This window comes from Chenopodium album, chromosome 15 (genome assembly GCF_948465745.1).
Source record: "Chenopodium album chromosome 15, dcCheAlbu1.1, whole genome shotgun sequence".
NCBI classification, from domain to species: Eukaryota; Viridiplantae; Streptophyta; class Magnoliopsida; order Caryophyllales; family Amaranthaceae; genus Chenopodium; species Chenopodium album.
Genome location: NC_137848.1, coordinates 7,285,294 through 7,311,310, shown reverse-complemented (window position 1 = coordinate 7,311,310; position 26,017 = coordinate 7,285,294). Strand labels below are relative to the sequence as shown.

Below are 26,017 nucleotides of genomic sequence, written 5' to 3'. Positions count from 1 at the left end.
ATGCTATCGGAGCTAATCAAATTCTAATCCCTAAAATTCTAAATTCTAAACCCCAAATTTCTAAATTCTAATCCCTAAATTCTAAATTCTAATCCCTAAATTTCTTATTTTTATATTATTTCCGGCGTATTCCAAAAGTATGTGCAATCACGGGTCCGGAGATATCTACATTTGAGTTGTGGCATCGTCGTTTGGGGAACCTGTCGGAGAAAATTGTCAAATTACTTCCTGCTATTCGAGGTAGTACTGGTACTAAGTGTTTACATAAAGCATGTGAAATTTGTCCCCTAGCTAAACAAACCCGAGAAAGTTTTGGTGATAGTGATAGTCGTGCTAGTCGCATTCTTAAACTGATACATTGTGATTTGTGGGGACCGTATAAGATGGCTTCTACTTGTGGTGCTCATTATTTTTTAACTATAGTGGATGATTTTTCAAGAGGTGTTTGGGTTTATTTGCTAAATGATAAAACTGAAGTTTATTCTTCTTTCCGTTCTTTCTTTGCTATGGTTAAAAATCAATTTGATGTTACTGTTAAGTGTGTACGAATGATAATGGAACCGAATTCAAACACATGCTTCCCTATTTTGATGAATATGGCATTCTCTTTCAAACCTCTTATGTCGATACCCCTCAACAAAATGGTCGGGTAGAGCGTAAACACTAACATATATTAAATGTCAATAGAGCATTGATGTTTCAAGGCAATTTTCCACTTGATTTGTGGGGAGAGTGTGTTCTTGGGGCGGTTTCTGTTATTAATCGCACTCCTTCTCGTTTACTTGATAAGAAAACTCCATATGAAATGCTTTTTGGCAAACAACCTGATTTTGTTGCATTGCGTGTTTTTGGGTGTCTTTGCTTTGCTCATAACCAAAAAGCTAAGGGTGACAAATTTGCTCCTAGGAGTAGAAAATGTGTGTTTGTGGGTTATCCTAATGGCAAGAAGGGTTAGAAGTTGTACGATTTTGAAACTGGTGAAATCTTTGTCTCACGTGATGCCAAGTTCTATGAAAATGAATTTCCCTTTGTGCCTACTAGTGACTCAATTAATGCTAATGTGGGAACCAAGGGTATGTCACAAGAAAATGTTGGTGTTGATCATGCTTTTTTGGACGACCTAGAGCATGTGTTAGAGGTTGGGGAGGGCTCCCTTGACCCTGATCCGGTCCACGACCCCAGCAGCCCTGCTGCCGCATCTGCTACTGCTGCTGCCTCGCCATCTGCTACTGCTGCTGCTGGCAGGCTAGACAACGGCCAGCCCGTGGCACCTTCTGCCAGCCACGGCCAGCCCGTGGTGCCTGCTGCCAACAGCACTCATGCTTCCTCGAGTTCTTCTTCTTCTTCTTCTACTATTGACATGGGTTGTGGTCAAAGGTCACGACATCCTCCAGGGTGGCATCGTGGTTACGTTGCACATACTATATCTCTCTCGAGTCCATCTATTCCTCCTAGTTCACCGACTTCACCGAGATCCTCAGGTACTCCTTATCCTTTAGCACATTTTGTGAATTATGATAAATTTTCTATGCGGCACCGTGTATTTATTGCAGCTATAGATACGGCGGTTAAGCCCCGCAACTTCAAGGAGGCAATGCAAGATGTAGGTTGGAGAGAGGCGATGCAAAAAGAAATTGATGCATTGGAAAACAATGGAACATGGGTGATGGAAAAATTACCTCCGGGTAAGAAAGCTCTTGGTTGTAGATGGGTTTATAAGGTCAAGCTTAATTCCGACGGCACACTTGAGCGATTGAAGGCTCGTCTTGTTATATTTGGTAATCATCAGGTTGATGGTATTGATTATAACGAGACTTTTGCTCCCGTTGCTAAAAAGGTAATTGTTCGTACTTTTCTTGTTGTTGCTGCTGCAAAGAATTGGGAATTGCATCAGATGGATGTCCACAATGCATTCCTTCACAGTGATCTTGATGAAGAGGTTTATATGAAACCTCCCTCTAGGTTTCATGGCACTCAACTTGTTATGGTGTGTCGTCTTCGGAAGTCGTTGTATGGTCTTCTCCAAGCACCTCATTGTTGGTTTTCTAAATTGGCCACATCTCTAAAAAGGTACGGATTTTTGCAATCTTACTCTAATTATTCTCTCTTTACTCTGCAAACTAGGTCTATTCAACTTAGGGTTCTGGTGTATGTTGATGACTTAATAATATCTGGTAATGATTCTTCTACAATTATAACATTCAAATCATATTTGAGTGACTGTTTTCATATGAAAAATTTGGGTGTGTTGAAGTACTTTCTTGGCATTGAGGTTGCACGGAGTCCAAAAGGCATATTTTTATGGCAACGGAAGTATAAACTTGATATTATTACAGAGTCTGTTTGTTAGGGGCACATCCGGCAGGTACTCTTATTGAGTAGAATCATACTCTGGCTAAATCAGAGTCCCCTCTTCTTTCTGATCCTGAAATGTATCGGCAGCTTGTGGATCGTTTAATTTATTTGTCTTTTACTAGACCTAATTTGGCTTATGCGGTGCATATCTTATCTCAATTTATGCAACAACCGCGACAGGATCATTGGGAGGCTGCCCTTCGTACGATACGTTACTTGAAAGGATGTCCCGGTTAGGGAATCCTTTTGAACTCGGATTGTGATTTACATATTATAGGTTGGTGTGACTCGGATTGGGCTAGTTGTCCTTTGACGAGGCGATCCGTTTCTGGTTGGTTGGTGTTTCTTGGTGGTTCTCCTATTTCTTGGAAGACTAAAAAGCATAACACTATGGCTAAATCTTCTGCAGAGGCAGAGTACCGTTCGATGTCTAAAATCACTGATGAGTTGAAATGGTTGAAGGCTCTACTTTTGAGTTTGGGAGTCTCGCATCCCCGTGCAATGAGTTTGTTTTGTGATGGTCAGTCTGCATTGTATATTGCGCAGAATCCGGTCTTCCACGAGCGTACTAAACACATTGAGGTTGATTGTCATTATGTCCGCGATGCGATTCAGGAAGGTGTTATTAGTCCATCTTATGTGAAGACAACTGATCAACTAGCAGATATATTCACCAAGGCTTTAAGTAAAAACCAATTCTTGTATATACTTGGCAAGTTGGGCATTTCTGATTTGCATGCTCCAACTTGAAGGGGGGTATTAAGGCCTATATTTATTGTGTATATTGTATAGCTAACGGTCCTATCTCATGAGCCCTAATCTCTTGTTAGGATTGTATAAATACGTTTCCCATTCTCTATTGAAACTACGGAAAATTATTTCGTGACAACATGATATGGTAGATTATATACATATAAACGCCCCAACACAATTACTGGTGGTAACGAGAATGCTGTTTGGGTGCACAAATGGCATCGAGTAGAGCACCCACATGATACACCAGATTACACTAAAAGCAAGAATGTGATACTCATATATGATCAGATCTTTATGCTTCCAAGTTTCCCAAATTCTAGGCCTGAAAAAAAATATAAGAATAGTTGGTTACATCTTAAAAAAACAAGCAAGATAATAAATGAAAAAAATAAAAGACATACAACGGCGAGATGAACACGAGAAAAGAAGTGACATTGCCTGCAAAAGTAAAAGTTATGAAGAAAGTGAATTAGTACAAGTTTAGCAGATTATCTATTTTTCCGATCCGATAAGTACTTGCAATTATGTAGCAATGTTTTGACCTAAAAACAACCAAATACATTTTTTTTACTCCATCCATCCCTAAATTACATTCCTACTTCTAGCATTTATTCTCACATAATAGAGAGAAGTAGGAATGTAATTTAGGAACGGAGGGGGTATTATTTATGTTCCGTTGCTATTTTAGTGACACCAAATATTAAATTTAGAAGATATGGAAGAGAAGATCATACTAATAACTCCAAGAATTGTAGGCATATCATCTGAATTCATGATCTTTGCTTGCTTTAAGGATCAACAAGATCAGAGAACATAAATATGTTCAAAATACTGAAGAAACCAAAACGAAAAACATAAGAAGCATTGAGCAGTAAACCAATAACATTAGAGAAAGCATGTTTTGGGATACTTTAACTTATTTTGATAAGAACTAACAACATTTATGGATTTATGGAGGAATTATTGGCGTTGATATTCAACTATTAACAACCTGCATTCTATTTGTAAGGGGAAAGTGTTGACTAAGTGATTCAAAGTAATTCCTATATATTTGGATAGGAACATGCATGTTTTGTTAGGTTTCTAAGTATTTTGCTGAATATATGGACTATTGAGTTAAATGGAGTTAGTGGATTACTTAGTTGTGTATGGGATTATGCATTCTTAGCTATACCTTGGTTTTTTATTTTTTTGAAGAAAGCTATACCTTTGTTTTTTATGCCTATATAAGGTCTTTTTATTGTAGTTAGTTTTAATTGGATTGAATACAACTTTTAATATTCTTTCGCTTCTCTCTATATAATCTCTATATTTATAATTTCATCAGAATGGGGGTTGAAACATTTAAAACTCCTTTGGAATCCCATGAAATCTATGGTGTTGTAATCATATCAGGTACAAAACCAAGGTATAGTTAGAGTACATTAACAAAGAAACATTAGATTATTTGACAAATATTAGCTTATTGATTATTGCTAATTCAAGGTATTTGGTGTGAAGTTTATTTAAAGATCTTATTCCAATAAATAAGCTCTTTTTAGAAGCTTTTTCAATTATCTTACTCAATATCTTAAGGTGAAATGACATTTATACCCCCATTTAAATTAAAATCCAACTACAAATACCTACCCTAGCTCACAATTAGCATATTAGTCTTCAAGGAGGGGAATGCGTGCATATGCTTAGCAGCTTAGGGAGTGTCGTTCTTTAATCAATCATTTTGGTAGTTTCTTTCATGTTGTTCATTATTATAGGGGGGAATAGGGTTGCTGATGTTCTAGCTAACTTAGGTGTTAACCAATCTGAGAGTGTAAATTATTTTGAGGTTCTACCTATCGAAATAAGTAATGCTCTTAGGGAGGAAATTTCAAGGATAGCTAGACCTCGTTTTGTTTCGTAGTTCTGAATGGGCTTGGGCCTCATTTGCATTAAAAAAAACACTTAGCTTATTAGTCATTTCACATACTTAAACAACTTTAAGCAATAAGCTACTTACCAAACACTTTTATACAATCAACTAATTAAATAAGCTAGTCAAATCAGTTAATACAACTAGCGAGTCAAAATTAGCTAACACAATCAGCTTTAGTTTTTCACCAAACACGGCCATTATACTTGCAGATGATTGGAACGAACAAGGATCGACCCCAACTATGCCAATGATGCCATAAACATAAAGGTCTCTGTCCGCATAGACTTAGGTAATGTACAACCTATATAGGTTTACCATTTGCTAACTAGTGTGTTGAATCTGTGGGACGTACGATAAAGCAAATTAGCAAACCATGATAATCTAAGATAACAATATGCCGCAGATTGACACATTATACTAACTCTAGTACAGATCATTCATATTAGCTATTTTCATGTTGTAAGTTCAGAATCATCCAATAAATGTCTAGATGACCAAAGCCTTGAGTGTTAAAGCATTTTCGACCTCAAATTAAAACAGCTGCATTAAGTAATAATTTGACTAATACACGGAGGCAGTAGACAGTGGAAAAACATAATATCAATGATAGAGAATATCCATAGAATATTCTCATCCTAGGTTTAGGATATATTTTGTATAAGATTATCTTTGATATCTGTACATATCTTATAGTTACCTAATATGATTAGGTTACTCATTGTAATCCTATAAATATTGATCAATGGAAATCACTCTAATCAAGGAGTTTATATTATCTGACATGGTATCATAGTTTAGGTTAGATCTTGGGATTGTTTAGATCTAAATTTTTCTCTTCCCCTGCCGGTGGGTTAGAAAATTAAACCCACCGGCGGGATTCACAAACAATTACACAAAACACACTTTTTTTTTGCTTCCGTGTTTTAATTATGGAGTACGATGGTTGACCATCACCGGCAACCCCTCTTGTGCTCCAACTAATTCCCACCACACATAGGAGCTTTGTGCACCACCTCTACCTCTTGGTTCTCAACCTAATACGCCACCTAGCTCACTCATAGTCTTCCTTCTTTAGCCTAATCTGTGAGTGAAATGCAATCTTGCATAGCGTATCCGATGCCTGATAATAGTCTTGGATGAGCCAGGCCCACGAGACGAACCACCCCTTTGTTTGTCATTTTTTTCTCAATGTCGTTGTTGGCCTCTACCACCTTAGTTACATTGTAGTCTTGCTCCTTACCCCTTCCCAGCGGAGGTCTTCTACTTAGCAGGAGCCTTGTTCAAATACACTACAATAACTTAAAGGGAGTGTTGGATTTTTGGCACTAACAACACTTATTTTTTTTTACCTTTTCAATTTATTGTCAATTTTAATTATCACAAGTACATGCGGTGGAATTTGTTATTCTCTAAATCCAGCCGCTACTTAGCTTGTTTTAATTTGGTGGAATTTATCTTGTTGTGTGGGTCAATTGTTTTTAGAGGTAAACACTTCTTAGTGGTTAAATGGTGTGGGATTTAGGCTATTTTATTTTTTTTTTCTTCAACTTTGATTTCCCGTAGTAGTTTAGTGTCTTCTTCCCGATGATAGTTTGATCCCTTAGCTTCTTCTTCTCTGGATCTGCAACTTAGCCCAAGTCTGTGTGCGGCTCTTCTCCTTCTCCTCATGCCTAGGAGTGCTTATCTCTATGTAAGTCGTGGCTGTTGCTTCTAATCGTCATCACCGGCACATGTCTACTACTTCTCTTTTGATCATGGGTTACCATACTATCCTTACTGCTCCATGCGTGATTCAGATCTAGTCTGAGCATCCGATTTTCTCCCGCTCCGACTACGGGGGTGTGATAGAGAATATCCATAGAATATTCTCATCCTAGGTTTAGGATATATTTTGTATAAGATTATCTTTGATATCTGTACATATCTTATAGTTACCTAATATGATTAGGTTACTCATTGTAATCCTATAAATATTAATCAATGAAAATCACTCTAATCAAGGAGTTTATATTATTTGACAATCAATATGTTGGATGTGGTCCAAATTTTATTGGCACATTATTTTGATGGAGTATTTGTGCACATTTTGAAAGTTTCTTGGAAAATCAAGCAAGGTTAGTTCTTGCTCATTTTTTTCATTAGAATTGTCTACTTGAACATTCTAGAGAAATATTGACATTGGATGCAACTAGAATACATAGTTCGTGAACATTCTAGAATATTATGGTTATAAGAATGGACTTTCAAGATCCATCTTCAACTATAAATATAGGTCTTGGACATTCAATCAATGTACACAAGCCTTCCTACTTATCTACACTCCTTATAATTATCTACATTCTCTATTACGCACCACCATGTATTCCTTTTTTTTTTTTGTACTACTCTTTCATGAGATTTTTTTAATAATTTTTCCCACGTTAAATATTGTGTGTCCCTTTTTCTACTTATCAAACTTCCCGAAAGATATTAACAATCACCACAACCTTTGTACAAATCTAAATAAACATCAACATCAACAATCAACAAGAACACTACTTTCACCTTTAATTTTCTTCAATTTTTCAGTTAACCTTCATCTCTATATAGTGTTCCCCTTATTTAATTTTCCCCTTTTTAAATAGAAAGGATCAGTTTTTCACCTTTTTATTCTACAGAGTTGGAGTCGCTCGTTCTCATACTTTACTTCATGTTTCCACCATCTTGTTCTTTATTCCCAGGTTGCTTTTAAATTCAGTACAATTTTCTTCAACACAAGCTCTTTAATTAGTGGTTTTTGTATTTTAAATACTCTGCTCATATACCCTAGGTTTCTATACTCTGCTTGCTTTTCTTGGGTTTTGATTACGAGTACCCTATTTTCATCCTTTCCTCTATCAATAGATATGGATTCATCTCACTTTTCCGACAACCCAAGCTTGAATCCGTCTTTTTACCAACCCCATAACTCCAATCTCCATCGTCACCTGGTTCTTGGCAAGTTTGTAGACTACCGTCAATTTTCAGAGCAACGCATCCAAGGATGGGTGTCAGACCACTGTTGGGGATATCATAGTCCAGAATTTCAATAATATTTTTCTATTTCTATGTGAAGATGTTTGAGACAGAGAAGTCATGTTGGAGCAGGGATCTACAGCGTACCAGGCGGCTCTTCTAGTCTTCAAATCTTGGACTCCAGGTGATTCTATAAGGGATATAAGTTTTAATGAGGTTGCTATATGGGTACACCTTGATGAGGTACCTCTGAACTTATACGAGTATGATGTTGTACAACCGATGCTTTCTTTGGCTGGAAACATTCTGTGTACTGATAAACACCTTTTCGGTTCAATTAGATGCTTGCTTAGAGTAAAGCTACTAATTCATGTTTTTGAACCGTTATTACTAGGTTTCTTCTTGGACCTCGGAAACTTTGAGTTTAAATGGATTAATATTAGATATGAGAATTTGTTTATTTTGTGCTCTAAGTGTACTAGAGCTGGTCACAAGAAGAATTCTTGTTTTTCCTCTTCTGATTAGACTATTCCATTGGTGTCTGACAAACATGGTTGGTGTAAGTCTACTTTTGATCTTGACCATAAGCTCTCCAACTCGAACATTGGCCTAAAAAGGACTGAATAATTCAAAACTACTCGAGTTAATCTTCGGAGTATTTTTAAGGACATTGTCCTAAACCAACCTTCGAGTAGCCAATTAAAGAAGAGGCCCCTTATGTCTGCTACTCCATCCTTCTCCCCTTCATAAAAAAGGAGATTGTACTCTGAGTCCACATATTATACTCACCATATTCCTCCAACAACCAACGATACATCAACTCCTCCGAATTGCTTACCTTTGAGAGAATTCCCACCCAATTTTAAGTCTAGGGTGTTTAATGTGTCACTCTCCCCACAAAAATTACAACCTCTCAAACAACCAAAACCTCCGTTTAGGAAAGTAGCATGTTATGGTCTGAAATTGCGGAGGATAGGAGAAAAGAGGTGGGAATGGGTTACTCATCACGATACCAAGAAACGGTTGAGTAGTGAGGTTGAACCTTCTACACCACTTTTAACTGAGGAACAACTTTAGAATTCTCGTGAATCTAGCTGTTTTCCGTGTTTAATACCTTATAAGAGACGCAAAGGATTTTTGGTTTCAGCGTCTACAACAATTTCTAAGGGATCGGTGACCTCCCGTTCTGGGTCACCAAAGTCTAAATAAAAGTTGGTGTTTGGAATTGTAGAGGCTTGGGATCAGCGGACTCCCCTAAAATTCCTTATATTTCTTCTCTAGTCCGCTCTCGTGGTTTGGATGTAGTTTGTCTTTTAGAATCTATGGTGTTTGTTAATAATGTTGCGTAAAAGTTAGCTCATTTGTCCTTTTTAGGTTGTAGTGGTGTGGATGTTGTTGGCCTTAGTGGTGGTATGTTTGTATTTTGGTTTACTCCGTTGGGTTTGGTTCCTTTGTATAGTTCTCATAATGTGTTTCGATGTAAATTGGAGCAAGGAGATGAAATTAAGCATATAATGTTTGTGTATGGATCGCCTTATGTTTCTTTTCACTCGGAGGTTTGGAATTGGATAACTAATATTCTTGAAACCATTCCAAATATTGTCTTGATTGGTGACTTTAACCAAGTTGAATACCTCTCGGATAAATTGGGGGGTAACTCATCCATTCCAGGACAGATGGATTTTATTATTTGGTGTGTGGGGCTGGATTTGGTTGATGTTCCATTTTCTGGTCCGAAGTTTACTAGGACTAATAACATGATTGATTCAGATCCGATTTTTCAAAGTCTAAATAGAGCCTACGCCTCTTCAGCTTGGTTGCTAGATTATCCCGACACAAGACTCTTACACCATCCTATCTTGTTTTCGGATCACGCAACTATTATTCTCTCGGATACAATCGAATCAGGATATGTAAAACGTCCTTACAAGGTGGAAAACTGGTGTTTGTCGGCCTCTGAGGTTCGTGAAATAGTACACTCTGCTATCACCTTGTTTTTCCCGGGCTCCCCAATGTTTTCTCTATCTCGGAAATTATCAGTTGTTAGAGAACGGTTGCTAGCTTGGTGCATTTCTCATAAGATGGCCTGGGGGATTAATTGGAAGACTTTGGTTTTGGAAGTTCAACAAGCTTCTTTGGCTTTGTCCTCCCGTATCAATCGTTGTATTTTTATCACTACTAAGGACGAGAAAGTTGCACAGGCATAAGCAGCTTTTCTCTTCTGGCGTCAACGTGCGAAAGTGAAATGGGATGCATTAGGTTTTTCTCATTATCGTCTCCTCTTTTCCTTGGAGCAGTCTCAACGTCGTCGAAATAATATTTGTGGTTTGAGAGATTCGTCTGGTGTCTGGCAAAGAGATTTTGAGTGCATCGCCTCTTTATCTTTGAATTTTTATAAAGATCTTTATTCAGTCTCTGGCGATGCTTCTACCCAAGATTTTGATTGGTGGGAATAGTTGTAATTACCATCTCTCTCTTCAGTTCAACAACAGCTTCTTATGGCTCCTTTTTCTGCTCAGGAAATTCAGAGTGCAATTTTTGTTATCAATGACGACAAATCTCTAGGACCCAATGGATTTTCTTCAGCTTTCTTTAAAGCTCACTGGTCTGACGTTGGTTCGTCCGTTGTTTCGACGGTTCAGCACTTCTTTGCTCATAGGTATATGTCAAAATAATGGAATCGTACCTTCCTTGTTCTGCTTTTGAAAGTAGAAAATCCAGAGCTAATTCTCAGTTTCGGTCGGTTGGTCTTTGCAATGTGATTTATAAGTGTGTTGCTAAGTGTCTTACAGGTCGGCTTCGCTTGATCCTGCCTAGTTTGGTGGTTGATTACGATAACGCGTTGATTGCTCATGAGGTCATTTCTTTTATGAACAATTCAAAGGCCAAGAAGAGGTTTTATGCAGCCCTCAAGTTGGATATGAATAAAGCCTATGGTCGGGTTTATTGGGATTTTTTACTTCGGGTTCTACAAGCTTACGGTTTCCCACCTTATTAGATTCATATAATTAGTCAGTGTGTTTCGACAGTTTCTTATCAGGTGCTAGTCAATGGCAATCCTTCCCCAGCCTTCTAGCCTCAGTGTGGGATTTTTCAGGGGGATCCGCTTTCATCCTATTTGTTTGTCCTCTGTATGGAAGTTCTTTCTGCTATGCTTAGCAAGGCCGAAAGAGATTCTCTTATTCAGGGAATCAGTATTTCCAAGGGTACCCCTTCAATTTCCCATTTACTTCACGGATGACTCCTTGTTGTTTTTACAGGTATCTTCTACAGCATGTGACAATCTTATGGCTCTCCTAACTGAGTTTTGCGGGTTATCGGGACAGGTGATTAACTTACAAAAGTCGTTCGTTAAGTTTAGCCCGAATACGCCGGAATATTATCGTGATTATCTTTCTAGTAGCCTGAAACTTCATTGCAAGCCCTTTCTTGGTTCTTATTTGGGGTTACCAGTTGAGTTCAGTCGAAGTAAGGTGGCTGACTTTAGATTTTTCATCGACAAATTGGTTAAGCGACTTTTTGATTTTGTGGCTATTGGTTTGTCTTCTGTTGCTAAATTAGTAATCATTAATTCGATTTTGGTTGCTTATTTCAATCATATCTTGTCGGTGTTTAAAGTTCCCCCTTCGATCTGTTCTCGCATTGATAACTTGTTGGCTCAATTTTGGTGGAAATCTGATTCTCAATCTCGAGGTTTAGCGATGGGTTTGAAATCTCGTCTTCATTTGCCTAAAGGGCTAGGAGGTTTAGGTATACGTCAGTTGGAAAACTTTAACTCTGTGATTCTCGCTCGGCAATGTTGGCGCATTCATCAACATCCCCAGCTTTTGGTATCGAGGCTGCTTACTGCAAAGTATCCTTCCCTTCATTCTTTTAAGACTCGGACGATTCCTCGGTCTTCTTGGGGTTTTCGTAGCCTTTTAACGAGCCTGTCCACTCTTGATCAGGGTATAGCTTGGAAGGTTGGTTCAGGTTCCAAGGTTCGGATACTTGAGGATGATTGGGTCCCGGGGGGGCTGTTGTTTTTCGTGATGGTTCTGGTGTGTTGGATCCTTAGACACATGTTTCTTCTATTATTAATCTGCGTTCTTACGCGTGGGATTCGACCTTAGTTCATCGGCTTTTTGATACTTCTACAACACTTCGCATCATGGCTTTGGATCGCACTCTTCAGCCGATGGACGATTTTGTCTACTGGAAGTTTTCTAAGACTGGATCTTTCACTACTAAGTCTGCTTACGCTATGTTGCTAAGTCATTCGGTGTCTTCTGGGGTCTCGGGTGCAATTCCGACCTCTTTGTGGAAGCACTTCTGGGGATTGCCTCTTCTACCAAAACTCTAGTGTTTTTATTGGAAATTACTTCACAATGCTCTGCCTCTCTCCGGGAATCTGCAGCTCCGAGGCATTTCGATCGATCCAACTTGTGTGTTTTGTTACCAAGAACGTGAAACATCAGACCACCTATTCCGTGATTGTTCATTCATTTCTCATCTTTGGGCTTGTGCTCCGATTGCCTTTTCTCCTCCTCTTTTGCATAGGAAGCCTTTTACTGATTGGTTTGTTGATACAGTCACTAAGATTCGTTCCTCTCGGAATTGGGACGGTTTGGTCTCCTTTGTATCCTTTTGTTGGGCAGTCTGGATTGCGCGTAAGCACAAGATTTTTAGACAAGCAGTGATGTCTCCTGGCGCGATTTTCCATTTGATGCAGGATTGGATCTCTAAGAGTGTTTTAGCACAAGGGTTCAGGTCCCATGTTCGCTCGTTAGGGAATTCATCTCTCCCTACTTCGGTAGCTTCTGATTCATGCTATCTACAGGGTGACTTCTCCTCTGCCTTTAACGTTTGCCTTCTTTTTGATGAGGCTTGGAGTGCTCCGAATCTTAGTGTCGGAGCAGAATGGATTTTTAGGGAAGTAACTTCAGATTCTGTGTTGGGAGGTGGCTTGAGAGCCTGTCACTCCTCTTCGGCCTTTTAGTCTGAGTTACAGGCATGTTTGTGGGCTCTTCAGGCTGCTGGTCATTGAGGCTTTCGGCGTCTTCTTATCTACTCTGATTGTTCGAATCTTTTTTCTCTTTTGCGAGATGGTGGTGACGGAGATATTTCTTGCCACTGGTTACTTCACGAGATTCGGCTTTTTGTCTTGCAGTTCTCTATCTGCAAACTTCGCAAGGTTCCTCGTCAGTGGGTTACCCTTGCTCACTGGTTGGCTGCTCAGGCCCGTCATCGACAATTGCTTAGTTAGTCCTTCTAGTTTTTGTGTGTATTTTGTTTTTTAGGACTTCTTGTCAAATCTAAATAAACATTTGTGGGTTGGAGAAAGCATTTTGATCATAATACCTACTTTACTTTAATTCGAGCACAATCATGTAGGCCATGACCAGGCGTAGCCTCGACTATTTTTATTAAAGATCCATAATTTAAGTTAAAAATGATGTGTATCGTAAGTGTTCATGTCCATGTCAAAGTGTCGATAATCCAACCTGAATACTACTATGTAAAAGTTAATAATTTAATATAATGCCTTCCAACTCACCGTACCGATTTAGGGTGTCCGACGTTATATCACTCAGAATCATCTATTTTTTCTCAAAATTCGTTCTTCAAAATTTCCAATCCACCAAATTAGAAATAAATTACAAACTTAAATAAATAAAAAAGGTTAAATATTAAAGAAAATTCTCAAATTCCTCAGTATCTAAATTCATCTCATAATTACTGCGCAACATTTTAAAATCCCACCGCATGTAATATATTTATTTGAAATTACAACAATATTGAAGGAAATCGGGGGAAATTAGGCAATTGACAAGATTAACTAAGAACAAGTATTGAAGAAACACTACAAGAAAATTGTCTTTTCTTAGGGATTATTTCGTAGCGATTGTACCTTCGCTATAATATGCACATAAATTTGTGAAATAGTAGAGGAATCTGTAGGGGTGTTCATAAATCGGTCCGGACCGAAAAAATGGACCGGACCGAATAATTCGGTCCGGTCTTCGGGTTTGGAAATTTATTTTTCCGGTCCGATCCAAAACTCTATAAAAACTGGTCTTGGACCGCACCGATTTTTAATTAAAAATAAACGTGAAACCTTAAATAACGGTTAAGATTATCCTTAATAAACTTAGAAAACTTTAATGTTATGAGCTTTTTGGTACGAAACATAAAAAAAAAAAAAAAAAAAAAAGGCTTTAAATTATAGTTTTTCCTTAACTTTTTTTCAAGTTTTCCATAAAATTATTAAAATTTTAGAATTCTTTTTTTAAAAAAATTTTAAATCGGTCCAAAACGGTCCGGTCTAGGTTTTAAACCGATTCTTTCGGTCCGGTCAGAGTTCGGTCCCAACTTAATCGGTCCGGTCTTCGATTCTTAAAATTCTAATTTTCGGTCCGACCTTGAACCGATAAACTAGTTGTTGTTACCTACACCCCCTTTAGGCATCATTGCCTACACCCCACCCCCCCCCCCACTAAATTACTATAATACTTACAACTCCCCCCTCCCTTAGTTTCCTACATTTTCTCTCTCCTCTTATAATTTTCTTCATAACTCAAGTTTAGTTGTCAGTTTTCTTCATAATTTTACTAACATTTAAAATTTCTCCCTCCTCATAATTTTACCACTTTTTTCTCTCCTCATAATTTTACCACTTTCTCCTCATAATTTTACCACTTTCTCTCTCCTAGACTACCAAAATCTTCTAAATATTTCTTGAAAAATAAATCAAAATGCTCTTAGATCTCTAATTGTAAAAGAAAAAAATCAAAAAATCAAAGAAAATTTGTACAAAAGAATGACCATCAATCAAATTGTAAGTTGATGATTTTGTTTATTTTTCGAAAAAAAGATCTAACCCTAATTTTTTATTTGCCTTATTCTTCAATAATATGATATTTCAATAGTAGTAATTCATGATTTTTTATAATTTTACTTGGTAATAATGATTTCTTAAGATTATAATAGAATGATGTTTTATATACTCTATTTTAAGTTGATTTAACTTGTTGTGTGTTAATAGCTTATACAATTAATGGACAAAAAATTAAAAATAGAGTTCAATTGCCCTAATATATATAATGAATAATTTGATTTATTTTGTAGAATTATAGAAATGTAAATTTAGTTCGTAATGAATTTTTCTTTGTTTTTTGTTTTTTTTTTCTTTTTTATGAATGTTCATTTTTATTTTGGTAAATTTTCATTTATATACTAGTATATGTTCATTTACTTATTAATATAATCAATATAATTCTTCACATATCTAATAAGAATTTCAATTAGAGTTTGTAGTAATTAATGGAAGTGATTCTTATTATAATAATTAAATTATGCTATAAGAATTTTCCATAATTATATTATAATTTAATTAAAATTGTTATTCGGTGAATTTTGACTAGTACATTTATTCTATCGTAAATGTTCATTTTAGATGGACTTTATGTTCATTTGTAGAAGGATTAATATTCAAATTATAATTGCCAAAAAAAAAAATAATAAAAATAAAATAAATAAAATAAAATTCACGGATAAACAAAAATGAACATTGGATGATGAAATACTTCTTAAATTAAAAATAATTTGAATGCAACAATCTTTATAAATAGATTTGCTCTCATTTTTATTTATAGAAAATTGTTAAAATTCAATTCAAAATATATATTAATTTGAACGAAAAACTCCTTGTTATAAAAATGAACATTTTATGATATACAAATGAACATTTATCAATACATAAATGAACATTTTATAAAAATTCGTAAATAAAAAGGGGCAGGAGCAGAACACGCGCGGAGGGTGGGGGTGCATGCAGTGTTCCCTGCCGTGGGATGTAGGTAAAAATTTGTACCGATATACAGCCCTAGGAATCCGTATCATTTTACAATCGACATAGTAAACCCATATGGAATAGATACGAAAAACATATGACAAAATTTAATGACTAAATCATCATGATAATAATATTAATAAATGATAAAATGTTATAGCAATATGTTTAAAAATTACCAATAAAATGTTCAAAAATCACCTTGATAAATGATTAATGCAAATCAATGGAAAATTTGCAATTTGATCAACAAAAATACCAAATTATGAAGATAAATCATATGATTTTGTCGAAAATAGCATAATTTTCAGCCAAATATAACCTAGACAGAGGAACACTTCCATAACTTTGATCAAATTAGAACATATGGATCAATCATAACACCATGATAAATGATACATGTAAATGAACGGAAAAGTATAATTATTCGACTCTTTACCAGCATACTTTCGTAACTTTGAGCACAAGGCAACTTAAAAATAAAGCTCGAATTAATTTATGAAAGCTAAATGCTATGGCTTTTAATTAATGAATTGAATTAATTTAATTTATACTTAATATTTAAAAACACAAACCACAAATTTATCATATGACACATGTCATCACAAGTGACTACTCACTCATTACCCCGTATGACACATGTCACCCCTCTTAATCTTTTTGTTTAAGTCTTTATGCATTCTATAACTTGCAAATTTAAGTAAGAAAATAAAGTGTTTTATTTCCACCATAATAAAATCAAGTTGAACCATTTAATACACATCACATAAATATATGAATTAAAAAAAAAATGTCTTTTCAACTCCTAGACTTAAAATGTAACTTAAACCGATATGTCATTTCATATCCCACAATCTTTATGTATAAATACCTAACTAAATTCCTTCATCTCGATCTTCTTCTACAGTTCTACCTTCACTCTTTATTTTCTTTTAAGTTTTAGCAATGAAACAATTACTTCGTATTTCATATCAAAAGTTTCAATTATTGAAAAGCATACCTACATATGAAATAACCAAGTAACAACTCGTGCCTCGAACGGGCCAAAAGGCTAGTTTAATTTAAGAAGGAAAGCTAAACAATACGTTGAGGCCATGACTCCCATCAATTGCAAATAGGAAACATATCCTAAATTTAACATTGTGATAATAATCAGAAAATTGCATTTAGCATAATTATAAAACAAGAATGCAGATAAAATTAGTAACATTAGTATAAAAAAAATTGAAAATCATAAGAATCTTAGTTGAAATTAAAAAATGCGAGAATATATATACGAAGAAATACAGAATTAGAGATGAAAAGAAAGATCATTATACCATGAATTCCATCATGCAAGAACAATAATACATACATATCAAAAAATTTAAAACAAATTAATGGTGTTTGTTTCAGCTACTGTCTGAAATCATCATTGTACACCCTGACAATTTACGACTACAATCTTAAATTTAGAAATTAAACTACTTTAATTTGGAAAGATTAACAAATAATCTGAATTCATTAGTCTTAATCGATCTACATTCTACTGTCTTGTTGCAGGAGTGTTCTGAGCTCCAAGAAGAGTATCGCGAATCTGAGACTGCATCAAGGAAGATGTCAAAATGTTCGTTTTCTTTGTATATTCCGAAAAAATTAGACTCTTCATAGAAACCTCTACATTCAACCACTGATCTTTAGTAAGCGAAGGCCAAAATTTATGTACTTCAGTGACTGCAGCACTGTCTGCAGGGTTCAGTAACATCTTCGCCTTCTGACAATTGACAGCAAGTGCGCGACATATCAGTATAAATCGACAGAATGCAGAGTATGAAGAGCAACCCTCAACCAACCAGTTATCATAGATGTTTAGACAAACCGTCAGTGGCTTCTCTGTTGTACCCAAGTTCAAGCTATCAAGCAAATTACCGAGTTTGTCTGTTATTAATGAGGCGTAAATAGGGAGTTGCAGTTCACAGGCTCTGATGACTATGTCAGGTGAATCTTGCAATTGAACTTTCAAAGAATCCAACAGTCCTTTACGAGTTACAACAATCTGTTTCGGCTTTCCTTCAAGAGGAAAAGCTCGAACAATAGCCGCGATTTCTACACTTGTTTTCCACTCTGCTAGCAGATTCAGACCCTGTCCTGCAGCAAATTCACTGGTGTCAATAATTTTCAAGAACAGTTTTCCAGTCCGAGGACTGAACATCAACACAGCACCATTATCGGTTGGTTTCGTCTTCTGTTTCGTGACACATTGGACATTAGTATCATCAACAAACCATGTATTCGCAGCACAAAAAATCTCAACAGCAGCCATATTTTCGACTTCGTTTACGGGTTTATGGTTTAGTGTTTAAGGTCTAAGGATGGATTTTCTTGCTTAGCTTGTTTATGTTTTTCATTGATAATCAAGGCAATATATATATATAGGAGAGGTAGCTTGGTCACCAAGCATAAAAATTTCCTAATCCAAACCTAAATATGAAATCTATAAGGCGGCAAACCATGACTTGTGCTCGTATTGCAGGGGTAAGAAAAGCTTTCTTAATTAGCTAATTAAACTTGGAAACTTTATTATCTTTTTTTTCTTATTTGAAAAAACACTTCTTACTAAATTAACTTTCCTTTCATTTATTATTACGGAGTACAATTTGTATCAAGAAAAACTTTCCTAAATTACAATAAGTGTGTTGAATTGTTGATCTCAATTTTATCTACAAAGATCTACTAGAATCCAAAATATCTTTTAGCAACAATTTATAAGGGTAATAATATATAAAGCTTTTACCCTTGTAATATAGATTTAATATATTTAAATTCGAATAAATTTAGAAATACATGTCACAATCACGTTGTAAATAATCAATATTTAAATTAAGGTCATGTTCTCTTCACCTTAAAAAAAATAATATCAAGTAAAAATAATTTCAATTCAGTAAAAATAAGTTCAGTTCAATAAAATTAATTTCAGTTCAGTAAAAATAATTTCAGTTCAGTAAAATTCAGTTTTCTTAAAGAAGAATTATAATAGAAAATCAGCAAAAATAATTTCAGTTCAGTAAAATTAATTTAAGTTCAGTAAAAATAATTTAAGTTGAGTAAATATAATTTTGTTTCAGTAAAAATAATTTTAATTCAGCAAAAATAAGATAAAGAGAACGGGGATTAATATATCTTTTTATTTCAAGGTCTTATATTTAGGCTTCATAAAAAAACATTAGTCATTATAATTATCCGTAATATAATGTTAGATAGGAATGTCTTATTTTTGTGATTACTTTATGACTTGTGATGCCAATGGTTGCAACTTGCAAGTGGGTATTGAATGCAAATCTTGATATAACTTGCAAGTATTAGTATATGTACAACCGACTGGGGCACATAAGCTACACCACATTTGTAATCATATATTAGATATAAATTTAATAAAGGGTGATCTATTCAAAAAAAAAAAAAAAAAAAAAAAAAAAAAAAAAGGTTGATATATTGATAAAGCTGTAAATAAATCATCAACTTTTTATCAAATATGAGCCCGCAATTGCTGATACGGAGTCGAATTTGTCTTATAACTAGATAATTTTGTTGATTTATTTACTATGTAATATTTTATTATATGATAAATAAATGGCAAAGTGATAGAACTAGGACTTCCTCAACTAATTCATTGCTTTCTCTATGTTGAGGTAAAAATGCAACTATATACAAACTCATAATTATTGATAAATCTTTCGATGTGATTGGACAACATTTCAAATAATTCCCCCTCCAAAATCCAAATTTAATTAACACATTATACCGAGTAATAATCCAATTTTTAGGGTTGGATAGATCATAGTAATTTTTTTATAAGTAGGGTACTAGGTTAAAACCCGTGTGATGTACGATTTATATAAAACCTAAATAAAAATTATGCACCTTGTAAAAAATAATAAGAATAATAATAATAATAATTTTAAAATTTTAAAATTTTAGATTTTCATCAAAATAATAAAATAGTATAGTTCAACGTCATCTAATATATATTTCAATGTAGGAGCTCATTTGGCCTCAAAAAACATATATATATTTAAAATTTTTAAGATAAATTGATAGGTTTTATTTATAATGTGAAAGCTTTCAGCATTTAAATTCTCCACACACACAAAAAAAAAAAAAAAATCTTGCATTTAGGCGGAAAATACTGTGTTTTTAGGAATAGTTAATAGATATCTTTAGGACGTATTAAGATTTTTCCCAATCCAATCCCGAGAAGTTGTTGTACGTGTCTCATAGACCTACATAACCTACAAGTTGCCCGTCCATACTATCACATTCAAAACCCAAATAATTAACACTTTGAACAAACCCATTATAGAAATTCATATGCAGGAAAAAATAAAAATAAAACATAAAATAAAACACATGCACAATGCCCTACCCTTTCTGGCTGGCGAGGACGTATGTTTTTCATAAGACTGCAGCATCTGACAGTGAGAAACTGATGAAATTTCTCAGCAGTCAGCACATATTCTTGCGACAAGAATGCACTCAAATCTGACACTCTTTTGTTTCTTCATAAACAATGTTAATTCTGCTTGGCTGCTACCATGGTTTTCCCCGGGAATCTGGAATTTTAAAATTGCACCAAAGCAAGAACCATGCTATTGTGACTAATAGTCCAATTATATTTTAGCAACTTGCCAAGTATATTTGGCTTCTAGTTATGTTAAAGAATGTATGCATATTGTATGTATTATTGTATGTATGCATGTTTGTAGGTTTGTTTGTGTGTATGTGTTGTTTTTGGATCAGCTTGATGCAAGGTTAAACAAGACAATGATTGATCACATCGAGTTCTGTGCTGTACAAGAAAACTGATTTTGAAAGTCGAAACTCCAGTTTCAGACTTTGAGGATAGGTACAAGACGTCCTTGTTTGTTTCGATAAGTTCAGATAAGGGAAATACCGGTGAAAAGAATGAAGCCATAAGGGGCGTTGATGAATACAATATACAACCATAATAATTGCACCACTAATGTGTGTGAAGTGAGAATAATTGAATTATTGAGTTTGTACATAATGAACATAATGAGCAACCAAAAATGGTGACAAAATGTGTACTTGGGATTTGGGGATTGAGGGTGGTCATCCCTCACATTTATGGGATTTTAGAGTTTCGATATACTTGGGATCAAAAGTCATCAAAAAATAAGAGATCAAAAGCACTTGGAGAAAATGGACAATATATTACTAACTTCAATATATAGGGGATGTTATTTCTCAAACAAAAGGCATTAACATTGTAACAATCACCAAGTGAGATTATACCCCCCCAATACTCCTACTTCAAAAAGGGATCACCATACCGAATTACCGCTCACTATGTTTTTGAAGGAATTGATAATAGGTACGACATATATGTGCCAACAAATCGAAGATCTAACTTATGTATAAGACAAGCTACGGGCGTACCCAGCTCTGAACCGAATATTTTGCTGATTGAATGCATCCATAGCATAATCAGTAGGCCTAATAACTGATTCACGTTGTCCTTCCTCCTGGACTGCCCCAAACACAATCTCGTTGGTTTTCCCGCAGCTTTGCTCATAGTAAGTCTGAGGGATAGATGAGTGATGCTGATGACGATACTGATGTTTCTCATGTTTCTGCTGCAGCTGTTGCTGCTGCTGTAGTTTCTGTTGCTGTTGCTGAAATTCTGTGTCCCAACCACTGTAGAAAACTCGGCTTTGCCTCAGCTGCTGCTGCATTTTTTCTGCATCCTTAGACATGAAGGCGTAGGTTTTCTTTGGGGTGGGCGCTCTAGTTTCAATTGAAGGAGGCTCCTCTTCTTTGGGTATCTCAAAACTCTCTGGTGACTGCCAATTATTGGTTTGATGATACGGTCCTTGATTCCTATATTGATACACCACTGGCTTTTTTTTAATACCTGGAATCATGCCACCGATTATTTCCATGCCTGTTGTGCCAGCATTGGCAAGCAACTTCCCAAGTGATCCGAAAAACCCTTCTTCTTGCTTCTCTGTATCATCTTCAGTAGGGATCAATGGGGGCCTCACAGATTTAAGAGGCTTCTGGTATGGACTAGATGAAGTGTTTTCTGTTATTTTGGCATCCTGTGATGAAGTAAACAAGTCACATACTGCATAGCATTTTTACACCCAAAATGGCAATTTAGGAGGGGAAGGTAATTCTTACATTCTGAGAAGACACAATTGAACCAACTCGCCGCTGCAATAGGGCCAGCATATAGCCGAAAAATCCAGCAGCAAGAAGTACAGCAATTCCTGTAATGGTGACACGAAAGAATGAGCAAAAGCAATGTCACCAGACAGATTAAGTAGATTATAAAATCTGCCTTAGCTTACCAAGAGGGAAGCTGCTTTCATATTGATAAGCACAGTCATCAAAATGGAGATGAATTTCCCTGATCGCCCGATTCCCCCTATCAATGACCAGCAAAGAACAACTGCTTCCAACATAGACAACGTCAAAGTCATTGGAGAACTTTGCTTCATCACTCGGTCCATCAACATGACCACCTCTGTTACTCCATTTCCCACCAGCAATAGTTGTGACTCCTGAAACAAATAGTACGATTAGTCTAGATACTCTGCACTTAACAAGTCAGCTTTGAGCTCATCCCACAATTATTCAGTAAAAACAGGATTGAAAAATATCACATTCTACCAATAAATCAGGACATTTTACTATTATAAGCTCTTCAATCTACCATCAGATTATCAGCTTCATACAAGACTATATCCGAATGAAAAAGAGTTCAATCACACGAATTATCATTCCATCCTAATTCCAATGTGTTCTTCATGTCCACAATGGACAATTTGGCAATAATCTACTCAATGTAGCATACACAAGTCTCTGAAATACCTGTATCACTGATCTTCCTGATTGCCATATTCATAGTATCCGCGACATATATATTCCCCCTGTCATCAACAGCAACACCTTTCGGATGGTTCAACCTCGCTTCCCTGTACTTCCCATCAACATGTCCAGAGTATCCTTCAGGTGATCCAGCAACCAGCTTAGGTCTACTGTCTGCATTATTGCATTATCACCATAAACCACACTCAGGATCCACCCAAATAAACAATGCACATGTGCACACAAATACACCACTTACTACATAAGTATAAACGAATTTAAGCATCACAAAAATAAGAATCAAATTGGCATCCAAAGCAAATCAACAACCCAATAATACAATTGCAATCAAATTCGATCCCGGAAACTGACAGTGATACCAAACGAGCCCTCAACTAGCAAAAACACTAATACCATGAATCTAATACTCCTAAATAAGCACACTTACAGAGAGAAAGTGCAGAAGAGATCCTGTAAAGATTGCTATTAGCAGAATCCACAATAAGAAGCTCTCCACTGGGTAAAACTTCAACAGAATAAGGCTCAATTCCAAGCTTACTTCCATCAAATACAGTCTCAACTAAATACCCACTTTCAAATTTCATCATTGAACGCCCAGAAACTGCTGTAATCATCATCACAAAAAACTAATCAATATAATAATAACCCACATTTTTCTCAAAACACTCAAATTAAAAAAATAAATTGAAAAATAATTAAGATCTCAAAAATATAAAAAAATAAAATAAAATAAAATAATTAGTATTATAACCTGTTTTGGTTGTAGCTTTGAGTGACCACACCCACTTCATCAATCTAGCTAAAGAATTTGAGATGAACCCACTAACAATTTCTGCAAAAAAAATCAACAAATCAGTGTTAAATTACAATAAAAATCAGCAAGAAAATAGTAATGTGAAGAACTTGAAGTAATTTTTGAGGTGGGATTACTTACTTGCAGGTGGGGTAGAAGCAGAAACTGAAGAAAACCCAGAAAAAAGAAGCAAAAATGAGAGAAAAAGAACCAAACATTTCCTACCCATCAAAAACACCATTTCTTTTTTTGCTGTTGATTTTTCAAGAGGTTTGCATTATCAGTAAAAACCCTAGTGAAGAAAGTGAAGATGATTTAAGAGGTTTTGTGACCAAAAAATTGTGAAAAAAAGGGGAATTTTTAGGATTAATTTAAGTTTTTTTTTAGCTTTTTTGATTTGCTTTTTGAGAAGAGGAAAGAGACAATTGAAGAAAAAGATAGAGAGAAAGGGCAAAAAGGTGAGTGAAAGAGTGAGTGGGGAAGAGAGTGTAAAACAGTGTAAATGAAGAAGAATCTGAAATCTGGGTTAATAAATGAAGGAATTAGTACAACTGGTGAGACCGTGAGATTATTGAAGGGGGTGTTTTCAACAGCAAATCAAGGAAAGAGAGAGAGAGAAAGAAGAGTGTTTAAATGTGTAAATCTTTGAGTGTGTGTAGTGAGGTAAGCCACCGCCTTAATAAAGTTGTAATTGGATTCATTATATTTATGTACACTATGCACTTCTATTGCCTATTTCTTACTCTAGCTACCTTATTGGTGGCACGTAGGACATAACGTTGTATATGTATCATTGTATTGACGCACAAGATGACACGTATGATATAACGTTGTGTATGTATCGACGCATGAGAAGCACGGGCATATACTCTATATGTGTTAGCACACGAGATGCATGGGCATATACTTGTGACTATGCACGAGATGTGTCTTATAATGTCAGCTAGTGTGATTCACCTACCAACTATGTAAACCAACAGCATCTTACCTTATGCACTGAATTGTACATGTATCTAGGTGAATACATAAATAATTTTTGTTTAAGGTAGTCAATTAGTAATAATCACGCCTCTAAGCACATAATAAGGTCGTAAAGACTAGAGGAATGATTTCCTTTTTGGCAATAAATATCATTTGTAAGTGCTTATACAATTCATTCTTGCTGTTTTACACACTTTCTTTTATGAATTAAAAATAAAGGATTGAATTAACTTCTCATACATTGTATCTAACTACATATATAAAGGGAAAAGAAATAGATAAAAGAAAATAATTTTCTGATTCATCTCGTGCATGCACGAATATATTAGTGTACCAAATTACAAGAAAATTATAATTGTTGTTAAAAGTTCTTACATGGTTATTTAGGAAAATAGAAATATAGAATGTAGGAGAATCATATAGATGTAAGTCTAAACTTTTTGCATGTAACATCCAAACAATCTACTTGTATACGATGAATTATTTTTATATAACATCTTCTGATGTAAAATTAGATTCGATAAGACCATGTTTAGTAAAAAAAAAAAGTCTTTTAAGAAAAGAAAAAAAACAGTGGTCCAAATTGTTGAGGAAAGTGCTTTAAATTTTAAAGTATAAGGCTTAGAGACTCAATAAACCTTGACCAACAATTGGGACTTCCAACTATAACAATGGTACTGGTACACAACTAGTGTAACCATTAATAATCTATCCTGGAGAGTAAATTACTATGTCATAAATTCGCCGAATTAATTAGTTCTCAGATTTTTTTTTTTTTTTTTTTTTAGGGAAATTATGAGAAATGGACTGATGGTTTAAGTGGGAGCCATTTTTTCAAAAGTTTTAATTGGACTGATTAATTATGAGAAGTTTTAGGGAAATTATGAGAAGTGGACTGATTAGTATTAGGAACTACTGGAGTACCATGCTCATGGTACTCCAATATATTAAGTGAAATAACATACCTTTAAAACAAAATTCTACGAGAGTACATAAATGAAAATAAATCTAAAATAATCAAAAGTTCAAGTTCATTTCTCCCTCCACTTTCTCTCTCCCCACCTTTTCTCTCTTTAATTTCCCAACCCACCATTTTAACATCATCAAATCTTTCATTCTTCTCAATAAAAACCATAAAAATTCTTTTGGTTATTATTTTAAACACTCAAATAAGCACAAAATTGCTCAATCCAAGTTGAAAATCAATTTTACTGCATAAAAAATGATTGTTATTCATGAATAATATAAAGATACGACAATAGCGAATAAGAATGAGCAAAACAAAGTAAGTAGATTTAATTTGTTTTTGTTTTTACTTAAAGTAATTGAAAATGTACTGCTAATTTGAACTAAATATGTTCATTTGATTTGATTCAATAGAATCTTTGTTATTTTTGAATTTGCTAAAACATTGTGCTATTTTACGAAAACTTTATGTTATTTTACTAATTAAAATACTATGTAATTTTGATAAAACATTATGTTATTTTACGCAAACCTTGTG

General features: G+C 35.1%; 2 protein-coding genes across 3 annotated transcripts; one reads left to right on the top strand and one right to left on the bottom strand.

Annotated features, from left to right (window-relative positions):
• The first annotated feature begins 7,908 nt into the window (after nt 1-7,908).
• On the top strand, nt 7,909-12,995 carry LOC145580698 (uncharacterized). The gene is made up of 11 exons (XM_081637823.1): nt 7,909-8,003; nt 8,131-8,327; nt 8,412-8,522; nt 9,392-10,218; nt 10,315-10,428; nt 10,537-10,633; nt 10,810-10,958; nt 11,086-11,223; nt 11,278-11,979; nt 12,075-12,290; nt 12,414-12,995. The coding sequence occupies exons 1-11, from the start codon at nt 7,909-7,911 to the stop codon at nt 12,993-12,995; spliced, it is 3,228 nt and encodes a 1,075-aa protein (XP_081493949.1).
• An 8,043-nt stretch (nt 12,996-21,038) lies between these two features.
• Nucleotides 21,039-24,100, bottom strand: LOC145581757 (uncharacterized). Of its 2 annotated transcripts, none has more exons than XM_081638785.1 (7): nt 23,674-24,100; nt 23,491-23,571; nt 23,167-23,340; nt 22,722-22,892; nt 22,199-22,411; nt 22,029-22,117; nt 21,039-21,946 (listed from the first exon to the last, which is right to left on the bottom strand). In XM_081638785.1, the coding sequence occupies exons 1-7, from the start codon at nt 23,771-23,773 to the stop codon at nt 21,257-21,259; spliced, it is 1,518 nt and encodes a 505-aa protein (XP_081494911.1). In that variant the 5' UTR covers nt 23,774-24,100; the 3' UTR covers nt 21,039-21,256. The 2 variants fall into 2 exon arrangements, with proteins under 2 accessions (XP_081494911.1, XP_081494910.1); XM_081638784.1 differs by having other exon boundaries at nt 23,167-23,343; nt 23,674-24,098.
• Nucleotides 24,101-26,017: the final 1,917 nt, after the last annotated feature.

Coding starts and splice junctions, on each gene's coding strand:
- LOC145580698 (XM_081637823.1), top strand. CDS start 7,909: ATGGATTCATCTCACTTTTCCGACAACCCAAGCTTGAATCCGTCTTTT. Junction 8,328..8,411: donor TTTGGCTGGAAACATTCTGT/GTACTGATAAAC, acceptor CGTTATTACTAG/GTTTCTTCTTGGACCTCGGA. Junction 10,959..11,085: donor TGAATAAAGCCTATGGTCGG/GTTTATTGGGAT, acceptor ATCCTTCCCCAG/CCTTCTAGCCTCAGTGTGGG.
- LOC145581757 (XM_081638784.1), bottom strand. CDS start 23,773: ATGGTGTTTTTGATGGGTAGGAAATGTTTGGTTCTTTTTCTCTCATTT. Junction 23,344..23,490: donor CAAAGCTACAACCAAAACAG/GTTATAATACTA, acceptor TGATGATTACAG/CAGTTTCTGGGCGTTCAATG. Junction 21,947..22,028: donor CAATTGTGTCTTCTCAGAAT/GTAAGAATTACC, acceptor ACTTCATCACAG/GATGCCAAAATAACAGAAAA.